This window comes from Teleopsis dalmanni, chromosome 2 (genome assembly GCF_002237135.1).
Source record: "Teleopsis dalmanni isolate 2A chromosome 2, ASM223713v2, whole genome shotgun sequence".
Classification (NCBI taxonomy): domain Eukaryota; kingdom Metazoa; phylum Arthropoda; class Insecta; order Diptera; family Diopsidae; genus Teleopsis; species Teleopsis dalmanni.
This window is the reverse complement of record NC_051847.1, coordinates 139,578,571-139,592,934: the sequence shown is the minus strand read 5'-3', so window position 1 is coordinate 139,592,934 and position 14,364 is coordinate 139,578,571. Positions and strand designations below refer to the sequence as shown.

At 30.2% G+C, this 14,364-nt stretch overlaps 1 protein-coding gene across 1 annotated transcript; it reads right to left on the bottom strand.

The window, feature by feature from the left end:
- Positions 1-921: 921 nt before the first annotated feature.
- On the bottom strand, positions 922-12,431 carry LOC119675835 (ionotropic receptor 75a). The gene is made up of 10 exons (XM_038087052.1): positions 12,278-12,431; positions 8,689-8,757; positions 8,162-8,603; positions 7,362-7,364; positions 6,347-6,524; positions 4,152-4,282; positions 3,749-3,916; positions 3,531-3,664; positions 2,943-3,431; positions 922-1,271 (listed from the first exon to the last, which is right to left on the bottom strand). Exons 1-10 carry the CDS (start codon positions 12,429-12,431, stop codon positions 922-924), a joined length of 2,118 nt encoding a protein of 705 aa, XP_037942980.1.
- Between the last annotated feature and the right edge of the window lie 1,933 nt (positions 12,432-14,364).

Here is a 14,364-nt window from a genome sequence, read left to right as displayed (position 1 = left end):
TGATTGGTGCATCTCTTTTTTCTTTCCGGTTATATATAATATACTCGAATGCAATCATACAAAAAATTGTTGTCATATTTTTTTATTAATTCTTCTTTTATACATTTGATAAAATTACTCCTTTTTGATTGCAGACTTCCCAACTAGTACCGTTTTTTAAATTTCTAATACTCTGCAGTGAATCACCAAAGACAAATATTATTTTTTAACCACAATTTATCCGATTTCTGTTTGTTTTCCATAATTTCTCATTCAGCTCTGCATTGCTCAATTATCGAACTTAAAATTCAAAAGTTGATTTCCACTTTTGTTTATCTTTTATTAATTTGTACTACCTTTCTTCTATTTTAACCGTTTTAATTTATATATTTTCTTTTATTCTGCATATTTGTGTATTGAGCTCTGTGATTTTTATTCTATTCTTTTACTTAATAGTTTATTTATTTTTTTTTTTTTTTATCTACAAATTATGAGAAAATAATATGAAAAATTTTTGTACTATTGATATTGTATTCGTTCCTTTCCTCAATATTTTGTGATTTTTCTAATATTTTTTAAATAAGTTTTTAAGATAAAATATGCAATTATTTGAAAAAATTTATGTACTTTGTCTTACTAAATAGAGATTTAATATCAACTAAATTTCAGTTGATTTCAAGCAGTTCTTTCTATTTAAATAAAAGCTTTAGTATATTTGTGACACACTTTTCTATTTTTTAAATATTTATATTTAATATGTACATATATTCCACTTTGTTTTCAATTAAAACAAGGAACCCTGTACAACATATAAAACATAGAAAACAATTCAATACATCTGAACTAATTGTGATAATTAATGTGTTTTATGTGTCACATCTTTAAAAATTGCTACTATTTGTAGTTATTTTCAATTATTTAACACTTAAAAAATTTTCTCTTTTATGTGTTTCCTATTATAAGAGATTTCATCTTTTTTCGACGAAACCAAAGCATCTCTATTAGAAGCACAATGACACTTTGCAGCATTGCCATTCCTAAGAAAATTAAAAGTGGTGTGAAGTGCTCAATATCAACTTCAAAATCCTTGTTCTGTTCTAAATTGCAATCGGTTTTTCGAATTTCCCACAAAATTTCATTATATCTCATTAGTCCAGAAGTACGAAACGTTAAAATGCAATTCGCCAAATGTTCACGATATATGGAATTTTTTCTCAAAGCAGACGATGTGAGATATGGAGCGCTAAGTTGAATTTCTTGTAATTCACAAAATTCTGCATCGTTCAGAGTAGCTAAAAAATTAAAAATAATTTTATTGGTAATATATAAGAGGGTAAAAATATTTTTTTTTAAAAAGTTTGCGTAATTAATGTGTATTTTTTTAACATTTCTTAAGTTCTTATGTAATACAGTACAATAAAGGTATTCATATCATAAAGAAAAGTTGTTAAATTATACTATATTGTGGGTAAAATTTCATAATAGAAGTTGTTGTTTGATATAAACTGACAGCGAAATATATTTCTTTAATAGAATTAACAAAAATTTCTGGAAAAAAAATTAACTATATATTAAAAAAATGTATAATTATTGTTTATAGTCTTTTCACCAGCAAAGGTAGGGTAAATAAATATATATTATTATATAAAATAAATCAGATTTTCAAAAATTTTTAGGTGCATAGTTTTTAAGATACTTAATTCTTACAGAAAATCGTAACAATGTATAAATTTGTTATGAACATTTTCTGCAACCCAACCAGAGAATCAAAAAGATTTCGCAATAGTGTTGAGGCAATAGGACATGAGACCTAATTGGAAACTATATCACCGATAGAATGAACTTATAGCGATAGGCGAAAATTTTAGTCAACCATATCTCTAATTAAAACTGTTAAGAACCTTAATGTCTATGCGCATATCTACCCTGCACTGCTCCTAATGTTAAAATAAGATTATTATTTTGGTATAGTATAGAAAACATATTTAAATAAATATAATCAGAAACATTTTTTATATGAATTTATTATATTGAATTCCTTTGTTTTTAGAACTTTGCTTGCTTAGGCTAAATATTTATTTTCATAGTATCTGGAATAGCTGAATTAACATCATTAAGTTATGCATAAAAAATTGACGTTCATTTCTTATTAAAAATCATGTATTTTGACAAATTAATATGAGCTACATTGTTTGGCATACTAAAAATATTAAGTCTTTTTTAAAAGAAAATTTATGATATTTTTAGCAAGAAGAGGAAAATTTTTATCTGGAGTGTAAAGAATATGCCACTCTTCGTTATAATACAAGGAACTAATTGTAAACATTATTCGATCATTTACGAAGCCTAACTAATGTTCTCACGTACTGCATAAAGCTGTCATTAAAGTGAAAGCATTTTAGTTTGGCAAATAGGTTCAGGTTCTATCATCGTATTATACGATGAATATCTGCCAATGAATTCAAATCGTCAACCACTATATTGTGGTAGTTCAACAATAAACATATATATACAGGGATAATAATCAAAGTTGAAGATTTTAAGCGTTATGTTAAAATGTGGTGGTGTTCTGGTGCTTAATGCCAAACTTAGTTTCATAACTCCACCACAATGCAATTTCTCTAGTTGACCACACACTCAACGGAAAATATGCGGTCAGTCAAATCAATTATTCTTATTTACATTTATGCATACGCAGTCACAAATATTTGAGGATTAAGTGAATTTTCCGTTCATTGCTTGGATGGCTAATATCTTTATTGGTTGTATACATTAGAATTTAAGCTGCTTGACCTTAAATTTAATTAACATTTTCCACTGTTATTAATTGCAACACTCTCATAAATGCCACTCGCACAGAAATGCATTTGTTTGCAGTTCGACTAAGCTAAACAAATTGCAGATTTATCTTTGTTCATATCCGCTGCACAGCGAATAAACGAAACTTACTCCATTTTACTTACATTTCAAAATTCGATATGCACGATTCGTTCCCACATAAAATGCAAATCCACCACGCCCAATGCGCTCTACGCCTCTCTCCAACGTCACTATATTGCCTTTGGAATGCTTGGAAATACGATTCGCATAAATTTCATGTGCGATTGGGCTCCTTATATTAGCGAAAAGTTCATAATTGTAAACAACGTCCTCCATGCCAATATCCAGGCTGCTGTTGTAGAGTGCCTCCACTGTCGTGATGCTATGTGGCAGCGTAGCTAGTAATGAGCCCACGATAAAGGCACTATAGAACTGCAGTAGCATAACGCTGAATATGCATGTAGTTATAATTAGTGTGCGTGTCGATATCAAGTGGAAGATGGCCGGCGCGGGACCTTGCATAAAAATTGCCTCCAGTACGATAAATATTATGAAATCCAAGCGCTTTTCAATAGGTATGTCAACATGAATGCTTGCATTTGACTTCACTTCGAGTTGTTGCTGTTTGTGATGTTGTTGTTGGTGTTGGTGTTGCTGCGTTTGTGGTTGACATTGTAATGAGTTGTTGCCATGTTTTAGTTGTTGCTGCGGTCGTCGCTTATATTCATAATGTACAAATATCGCCAACAAGAGTATCATTAACCCGGTTACTGCTAAAACACTCCACCACACTTCATCAGCTAGGGGTTCGAAAAATATATTGCGTATTACATTCCGACGTGGATGACGAAATATAAAATTTACGCTGCATTATAAATTGAAATAGAAATTTAAATAGAAAAAGGGGGCAATTTTAAACAGTTCAAGGTCTTCTGTTAAATTGACTTACTATTCGATATGTAACTCGGGGGAATAGGTTATGAACAGAGTGCGTTCAGATGTAAAACGTATTGGACAAACGGAAAATTCGATTTCATTACGTACAAGTTGACCTATAACACCATCCCAGCTTCCATTGACGTTGGCTCCCCAAGTGTCAGTAAACAGTACGTCAAAGCTTGTTTGAAAGTAGAGATGAATTTATTGAATAAATGTATTTATTAAATATTTAAGTTCAATAAAATCTTAAGAGATTTAAATGAATATTATTGGAATATAAATATATATATTGAATATAAGAACTAATTTTTTTTCCGCCAGTGATTTAAGTAATTTTTTTTATAATTATGGACGAAAGAATTCATTATTTAAATGCAGTTTAGCTGAAAACTTGCAGTAATATACTTACTTACCTCGTATTAAGCATTGGTTCGACCATTTTCATTAAAGCAAATATTTTTCTCTGCATGGTATCATGTTCTTTATGATATTCCGTATCTGATATATACTCCAAATTTGTGACATTGATAGACTTTTCTCTTATCTTCAATATATTTCAGTGTAAAGAAATAAATATTTGTTATTCTATTAATACTTGATATTAGTCTTTTTGATATGATAGTTGTTATAGAAAACAGCATTAAGCGGCAAATACCTCTGTTACATTAAGAATACAAAGTATCTCAAATTATCACATAAAACACAAAGAAATTGACAATAAAAATTTATTAAGTTGCATGCAACGCAACGGTAATACATTGTGACCGAAAAGTTTCCGGAAATTTTAAATAAAACGCAAAATTCTTAATCTTCATCAATATTTATTTTATCTCCTTCAAAATATGCTCCATTAGAAGCGATACACAAATGCCAACGTTTCTTCCAATCATCAAAACATTTTTTATAGGCGCTTTCCGGTATGGCTTTGAGTTTCCTCTGCGAATTCTGTTTTACGTCTTCTATGGATTCAAAACGCGTTCCTCTGAGTGGTAATTTGAGTTTGGGAAACAGGAAAAAGTCACACGGTGCAAGATCAGGTGAATACGGGGGCTGTTCGATGGTATTTATTGAATGTTTGGCCTTAAAATCGTTGATAATGTTGGCTCGGTGCGAGGGAGCATTATCGTCATGAAAAATCCATGAATTATCCTTCCACAATTGAGGCCGTTTACGGCGGATATTTTCACGCAAACGTCTTAAAACAGTCAAATAATAGGCTTTATTGACTGTTTGTCCTTCAGGGACGAATTCATGATGCACCACACCACGAATATCGAAGAAAACAATCAGCATTGCCTTGATTTTCGAGCGACTTTGGCGTGGTTTTTTCGGTTTCGGCTCGTCTTTTCCTCTCCATTCCGATGATTGTTGGCTTGTTTGCATGTCGTACTCGTAGACCCATGTCTCGTCACCCGTTATGATGCGTTCCATGAAAGTTGGATCGGAATTGGCACGATCAAGCATGTCTAACGAGACCTGTCCACGATGGTGTTTTTGGAACAAATTGAGGTGAATCGGAAAAAGCCGAGCGTTGACACGTCGCATACACAAATTGTCCACCAAAATCAAACGAGCCATCTCACGACCGATGCCTAGCTCTCGTGCTATCTCTCTAACACTCACATGAGGATTTTTGAACACGATTTCCTTTGCCTTTTCAATGTTTTCGTCGGTGGTAGAGGTCGAAGGTCGTCCAGAACGCGGCATGTCTTCGACGGTCGTACGACAGTCCTGAAAGGCTTTGTACCACTCATAAACTTGAGTTTTCGATAAAACTGATTCCCCATAAGCCTTTTGTAGCATTCGCAACGATTCTGCACACGAAAATTCGTTCGAAACACAAAATTTGATGCAAACTCTTTGATCAATATTTTTTTCCATTGTTTTTTTCGCAACGCACTACTGAGGTGAACTGGTTTCAACAGCTGCCGTAAACGAACTGTCTGACAGATCGCGCTCATTTTTGGCATAGTAATTAAGGACAGTGCTGCCAAACTACATAAACTTAAAATATCGAAAAATATACAGCGCGCGAATTTTAAATGAGAATTTCCGAAAACTTTTCGGTCACAATGTATAACTTTGCTAGCGCTTGAGTCCATTTTTCGGACAATTTTTGTCAACTGTTTGATATATGACTTTAAACTCCAAAAGTTTTTCAATGTATGCAGTCGGCTTTAAACGAGTTTGTTGCTGTCTCAGTTTTGGTTTTGGGGAACAGAAAAGGGTCACATCTACAAAACGCAGTATTTTCATACACATTTTTTATAATTCTGTACTCTTTTTTCACCATATGTATACTATATGTGCTTATGTACAAATTTGTAGAAAAACTTTAAATACAGCCAACTTGTACTTTCTATTTATTCATGAAGCATAATTCTAGATAAATAAATGCATGCATTTTGTAACTTGATACTTAAGCGTTAGGTTTAAAATATCCTAATGAATATCAATAGATTGAGTAAAATGTATTAAGAAGTTAATATAATAATCAGAGGTTGATTTTTTAGCTGCTTTCATATTATTTTACAACTTTTATTCAAAGAAACAATGATGATTATGTGAGTTGTTCAGGTATTAACTTACAGATTTATTATAATCTTACCAGACTACCAACTTTTATTATCGGTTGTATGTTTCTGCGCCTTCTTACAAAACTTTTTTTAAACTCCGCATGAAGTATGAAACCATTTTCTTTGGACCAGTAACCCTTCTCCAGTATATTTAGTGGCGATCCACATTTGTGACAAATTTTGTATACATCGTATAAGCGATATATGTTACTATAAAATATTAATAAAATTTGTTAAGGAGTGTTTTGTTTTAATAACAATAATAATAAAATATTTTCTTGACAACTGTTTGTGTTTATTATTCTTAATGGTGGTTTAGTGGTTTATGTAAATTAAACTGCCTAGAATTAGAATATAAGTTTCATGTATGTTTTCTTAAATAGTTTTTTGTTGGTTATTAATTATCGACTGTAGCACTGTATTTCTTTATGAAGTGTTCTTTAAGCCTCCACTAATATATGCGTGATAGTCGTCATTGAATATGATGATTTGTGTATTTTTATACGTATATATAATGTAATGAAATCGTTTTTTATTTTCTAATGTATATTATATATGTATTATATATTTATTACATATATAATATAAATGAGATGTAAATTTCGATTCAAAATTTTAAGTTAAACCGTAGCTAACAACATCTTTACTTATTCATATTATTAATTAAAGAAATTACTTAAAGTTAATTTTAAAGTCATTGAAAATATTGATAACTTATGTGCAATGTATGACTCATAATTCTTATAGGTCATTAGAATTTGATACAAAGATCATATATTAAACGATATTTGAAATAAAAACAAAAAATAAATTTTTTATAATCATAATAAACCCCATATATAATTTAATTTGTATAAGAAGCGGTGGCAAAAGCTGCTTAATACAATTTTCATATGAGTGCCATATATTATGAACGTTGAGGCTTTCATTGCGAGGAACACAAAAACTTGCATTTACAAAATTCTTAAATTCTCCAACAGCACCAACTATTTTTGATTAACTAATTATGTTAAAGCTAGTTGAGTCAGTGCACTTGAGCACTATTACTCTCTATTAACTGCGAGGTTTCTTCTAAACTCCTCTCTATGCCTTGACTGGATTATTGTTTATCACTTCATCAGACTAAGCAATAATTGACCTCAGATCTGCATACCTCCAAGTGAAGTATGTAACTATTCTGATATTCGATATGGCAAGTGTTTTAGATTCAAACTTTTTGTAAAAAGAAGTTGATCAATTAAATTATATTAGTAAGGTACTAATGTTGTTTTAACTGTCTTTTATTAAAACAATATCGAATTGTAAGTTTTGCAATATTAAGTAACCCAATTGTGGGTCATTGTAAATAATGAACCAAAACTGAAATTGGCTGCATGACATTGAAAATATGTTTAAAATTTTTTGAATTAGCCTTTAAATGGTTTTGTATTTGCTTTCTTTGACACATAAATCCAAAAAAAATTTATTTAACTTCTTTTTAAAATTCTGAGCACAAAATTAGTGTTTGTATTTATATTAATTTAATAGTTAATTTTTTTTTGTTACTTATTGGTACTTTTGTGGATTTAATTAAAATGATAAGAGTTTTAAAAAATGTTTAAAGAAATCTTTAAAAACTTTTAACTTGAAACTAAAAAATTTTAAAACCACATGTCAGATTTTGTTTAACAGTTATAAAGGAAATGAATTTTAGAATTCGAACTACTTATTTATTATAAAACACATTCAAGTTTTCTAATTTAATGTTGATTAAGTTCATCGCATTAATATATATAACCTTCGTAACTTAACACAAATTTCTAGCAAAAACTTAATTTAAATTTCTAACGAACTACATACGTACTTACTTTCTGCAACTGATTGCAAGTGTTATGTCCGCATTAATATTTATGTTTAATTTATTGAATGTCCCTTTAATAAGCGTCCAGACATTGTCGTTGGCATACTGAGCCATAATGAGCCAAGCCTGTGAATTATTAAATAAGTCAACAGCTGCAGCTTCGGGCAATATGTGCTTCTGTACAACAATATTCTCGAAATGCGGCAAAAGGATGCCCAACCTAGGTGAAGCTGCATAGAAAATGTCCTTAAACTGATCAGCTTTGCTGTTTGCAATGTTAAAGACTGTTGTACGAACATTCTCGAGCAATGCCTCAAAATCGCCTAGCGTTGCTTGCAATGTTGAATGATTGAGAGATTCACTCTGGGTATCCTGCACAATAATGGCATGTCGCAGTTTATTGAAACCTAAAAAATCTGCAAAAACTTCTATTTCGTTGGAATTCGCAGCTTTAAGTTTGATTAAAATTAAGATAAAGACTATGAAAACGGTAATTAATTTCATTGCTTTTGTAAAGTTTTTATTATTATGCACTTCCATTGCCATTGTGCGATGTACTTGTAGTTTTAGTTGCACGCATAGTTTTATAAGGTTTTCTAATAGCTAAAATTAGTATAGATATTAGTTATAGGAAAACTGAAAAATGTTAGTAATGTTGTAGTACTGAAATGGATTAATTTTACCATAAAGTGTAATAATGTTATGCACTGTTTTATTACATTATTATTGACATAGAGTTTAAGTATAAGTAATTTTTTTATTTGTCTAATAATCGTTGTTACAATTCAATATTGCCTAACCATTTGCTTGTGGAGCATTGCAACTAATAATCTCATTAGTGGTAATCAGTGTTGCCCTTTTGGTATTGGAATATTCTATTCCTTGTGTAACATTAACATGTATGACAGCGCAAATGGTTATTATGATGATTACCAACACATTAATTGCAAAATAATAACATTTAATAGCGATTTCACGAAGAACATGCACGTTTAAAATTTACTCCAGGACACATTTGTAGTTGTTTCTAAATAAATGTCCTTAAATATTACAACGCACTTGCTAGTGTTAATTAGTTAAAATTACTTCATCGTTTACAAAAGTTAACACTTTAATAGCTTTAAATAAATTATTGAACTATTTTGTGTTATGTAAAATGCATACTGCAACCTGTGGTAATTGCAAATGTTACGTATATGTGCTAAATACAATAGCAGTTATAATTTACATTATATATTATATATTAAATGTAATAATTATTACACTAAGTAATGTTAAAAAAAATTAGCGCAAATATAAACTCTTATATGTTGACACAAATAGAAATTTTACAATTTCAGAAATTTAAGTGATCAATTATAAGTAGCGTATGAAATAATTTGCGTGATGAGGTTAAATTTACAATTATAATTAACAATTTTTATTATAATGAGTGCTCAATACTTTTAAAATAGTAACTTGCATTAACCTTGCAGTTCAAGGAGAGCAAAAGTTGTTGTTTCAATTATAATTCTTTGGTCCTTGAAGCTTTTTATTAATTTGTTGTTCTGAACAAAAATCACTGTTAATTTATATGAATCATGAATAAGACTTAATTAGGTAATAATGAATAGGTTATATTACAATCAAATTATGCTTTCGTCGTCACTGAAAACAGAACTATATATCCTTGAGAAATTTGTTTAATATTCATGTTGTATATTAGAATAAAACCAAACAAAAAAATGTGTTGCGATTCCTTAAAACATTTGAGAGAATATATTTGCTTGCGATTTTTACATTATATATAGTTGTACTATTTGAGATAATATTAAGTGCTTTGCAATTTGAAAAGGGGCCATTTCATTATTTGCTGTAAACTATGTATGTATATGGCATAAAATATTTTATGAAGTTTACTTGTTTTTGAAATATAATTAAATTACTTAGTCTTTATTGAAATCATTTCTAATTAATATCAATGATTACAACGTTCTAGAACTGAGTTTGGAAGGTGCATGTTGTTGTCGTTACTTAGTGATCCTTTTTGTTGTTATATTCAATATATAAAAAAAATGTCATTTATTTTAATTATTTAACACCTTTTAAAACTTTGAAAACAAAATATTTTTAAGCTAGACCAGCGTTTGCTTTTTAAAAATTAATCACACATTTTCTGCAATTGTTGAAACTGAAACGAATAGCAGTCACGTTGTACCGCCTCAGTAAATCATGCAGCCATTCACGCCTTTTGACTTCAATGATTGAAAATTTCAAAAAAGTTGTTAGCAACGATTTTAGTCTTTTCCTATGCTTTCGATTCATGATAGCATAGGGTAAGTAGTACTTCTTTTTTGTAGTTTAACCAAAATAACTGTTAACCATATTTATTAATATATATTTTTTAGCAGCCAGTAGTAGTTTAAAATCGATTATATCGGTTTATAATAAAGTATCAGACATTTTTTTTCATCGGTTCCTGTTTTGTCATATTAATTGGAGCTTTATCGATTTTTGACTTAAAGTGTTTTTATATCAGTTAATAATAAGTGAACTTACTTACTAAAATACATCGATTTCATCGAATTTAATAGCGATTAATTGATGGAAGTTCGACCGAATAGATTATCAAAATTGTGCAAATGGTTAATCTTTCATTGATCTTTCATTGTTTAGGTTTATCTCAAATGCACTGACCGAAAATTAAGAGTCGTGTGCAGAATTTTGTAGTTGAACCATTTTTATAAGATAATTTACTTTCATAAAAAATAAAATCTTAACATATAGTTTAAAATAATTTTAAACAATATTTGATATTTAAAAATTAATATTTTCGATTAAATCCATCACTAAAATAACATAACAAAATAAAAATAAAAAGACTATGGGCTAGTCGAATATTTACTATAATTAAATAGGAATAAGAACAAAATAAAACTCAGAAGTAGATAAGAAATGAATGTGCCACTCAAACATCATAATTTTACATCTGAATTTATGAAAACCAGCGATGATAGAAGATAGTGGTTACTACAAGTGTCACTTTACCAAGCAATTTACTCAATTTGCTATAATGGAGACGAAATCGTCAAAATAACTAGGCAAATATTAAATACTTCTCCGATCAAAACAAAGGATAAGCAAGGTAATTTGCTAAGCCATCTATACTTCATTTGATATATGTACTACCGGAAGAAATAGTAGCGGGATTAAAGAGAAATGTCTGAGTTTTACAGTCAAGATATAGCCAAATAAATGTTTTTACACATGACATATTAATATTGGTGGAGAGTTGGGTGAGGTTTCAATCAGAATTTGGTAAACATGGCGATGTTTTCAATATTAAAGGTATAGAGAATGTGTACAAAAAGTTAAATTCATGTGCATATAGTCAAATTGAAGTAGGATATTAAGTGAATGTACAAATTGTGCAATGAGGCACAACTGGGTTAAACTAAAATTTAACAGTTTTTATATGCAGCACCTATATATTTTTTTTATGACAGATAACAACTGAAAACAAGAGATAAGTCTATCAGTTACGTCTGAAAAATCAAAAAAAAAATTTATTAGTGAAATCAAATCACTAAGTATTTAATGTTTTATAGCCCAAATATCGTGTAAGCAAAATTAAAATTTCGTATTCAAATTATATTGATTTAAACCGTTCTTGTAATTATAAATTTGCACCTCAAATTGGCATTTATTTAAACTCATCAGTTTCGTACTAGAGAAATTTCTGGAAAATATGTATTTTATTATAATTACACTTATGCGGGTAACATGAAAGCTCAAAAAAATAGGCTTAAATTATAGATCCGAATCCATTTAAACAGGCACTTAAAATGACAATCAATCTATCGTATTATGTGGGGAATGATTGTGTAACAAACCATGGATTTGCTGCAAATTAAATGTGAAATGCAAAATAAACAGCTAAAATCAATAAATTTTCATTGAGCTTATTTGCAGAAAATTAAAATGGAATACAATAAATTTAGTAGCTGTAAAATGTGAGTAAATATTTAATTAGTTTAAAATAAGCAAACAAACATGAGCTCATATTTATAAGAGCGCGAACAATTCATAGAAAATGCTTCTGGCGACAAATTTACAAATGCAAGCAACGAAGTGGCACACATACCGGCAGGACGCAATTTTACTAAAGCACCACAAAATGTGGCATTGGAACTAAAAACGGTCGCTGTTGTAACTTCAGTAGTTCCCAACATTGAAGCTGATATTGTGACATATGTTGTTAGCGTTGTTGTGGCGGTGGATACGATTTTTAGTTGCATATTCTATTGAGAACTGCCAAAGTGCAGCAAAGTGCAGACACCATTTGTAGCACGAAAACCATGGAATACTTGACGAGCCACACGATTTTACTGCGTGAAAAGCTGTTGCCGACGGTCTTGTTGATCATCATGGTGACAGTAACTACAACAGTAACAATAGCGATAAGGTTAACGTTTATGGTGATGATGGTAGTAATAATGATGTTGCTAATAATACTCTTGGTAAATGCTGATATGCGACCGCTCACAGGATGTGGAACACATAGAGCACATTGAGCTGTTTAGAAATTTTCATAAAAATGCATAATAGAAGAATCTCTTTGAACTTGCTACAAAGTAAACAATGTCTAAATATATTTTAATAAAACTCAAAATACACGATATTAAATTTAAAGACATATGTAGCAGTATTAGTAGACAACGATGCTTACAAGTAATAACCTTCTTCTATTTTAAATTTAGCTAATCACTAACCAAGTACTCTCCAGTCTCTTTAATTGGTAAATCCGATTTACTTTTATCTTACTCTAGTCAACTTGTACATGCCAGTTATCAAACCTTTAATTAATATTTTCTTGCAAATAAGAAAAAGCTTTACAAGCCTAGAGTGTTAACATTTTAAGAATTCTGCTTAGCACATAAAGTCCTTATAACTCCTTAGATGCTAATACCAAGCGCTTCTCTATACAACAGTAACATTACAATACAAAAGTTCTATATAGGTTGTATTCCATCATGACTCCATTCTAACTTTAGGAATAGTAAAACAGTAGGCTTTTGCTGGCTGATTTGGTGAAGTATGCATTTCTGTACACACAAAATCCTATCGTTCAGTCTCGTGAAAGTGTTTTGGTTTCATTGCAATTTAATTTCTGAAAAGGTTCACATCTCACCGATGTGTGTTAACAAAAAATATTCAAGCATCGTGTTACGTTCTCAGGTGTGTATACGAGTGTGAATAAGTAAGTATGTCAGTAAGTAAGAGTGTGTTTTGGTAGCCATAAGTGTGTTTGATTTGCACTCTGACCTGGCAAATGCTCAACGTAAAAATTTTGTTGCCATCTCAAAAATTAAGCAAACAGCTTTGCGGCAAAAGTTTAGCGCATCACAAACTCATCAACATATGCGTAGAGCAGCACAATCCTCTCGTGTTTGCATGCATGCATTTCAGCATGAAAATGCAAATCCTGATGCATATGTATCTTGTATCTTTTGTGTTGACAAATTTCTGTGGTAGCTGAAACATGCAGACTTTTGGGATTTTCAACGAAGTTGCGCTTAAAAATTGTTTTTGTTTCCGACCTTTTTGAGTACGAGTATATCTATACTATGGTGACTGTGCTGCAATATCTGTCCGTAAGTGTATTGATAAGTAAATTCGCGTAGATTGTAAGCATGTTAAGTGAATTAAAAGCAAACTTTGACTTTAAATTTTCATTGGACAATAACGTATGCACTTTGTTTAAAGTAAATGCAGTTGGTACTGTTTTTGACTTCAGAATTTAAGAAAAATGAGCTTGTGTTGATGAAATCGAATTTGTCATTGTAAATCTTGTGTATCAGAAAGTAATATTCAAACTCATCGCAGATATTGATTTAATCCAAATGTATCGATTTTTGTTGATTAATTTGGTTATATGTTTACAAAATTTAATATAGAATCCTTAAGATAAAAGTATCTTATTTTTAAGCTAATAATTGAACACATAGTACCTTCTGCTCAAAAAGTATCCGGATTTTGTTGTTTGTTAACTATGTACTCCTTAAGTAATAGACCTTTTTCAGACATTTTCTTTTGGTATGTTGGTACACCCATTCTTGACATATGGTATAAATTTAAGCGCCATCTGTCAATTAGTTTGTTTACAGCAACTGTTAATGTGAGACTACCTCAAGTGCAATTAAGCGATTTTTACTATGGAAAATTCTTGTT

Coding starts and splice junctions, on each gene's coding strand:
- LOC119675835 (XM_038087052.1), bottom strand. CDS start 12,431: ATGCAACTAAAAATCGTATCCACCGCCACAACAACGCTAACAACATAT. Junction 4,283..6,346: donor TAATAAAAGTTGGTAGTCTG/GTAAGATTATAA, acceptor AATATATTGAAG/ATAAGAGAAAAGTCTATCAA. Junction 3,665..3,748: donor CCCGAGTTACATATCGAATA/GTAAGTCAATTT, acceptor TTTATAATGCAG/CGTAAATTTTATATTTCGTC.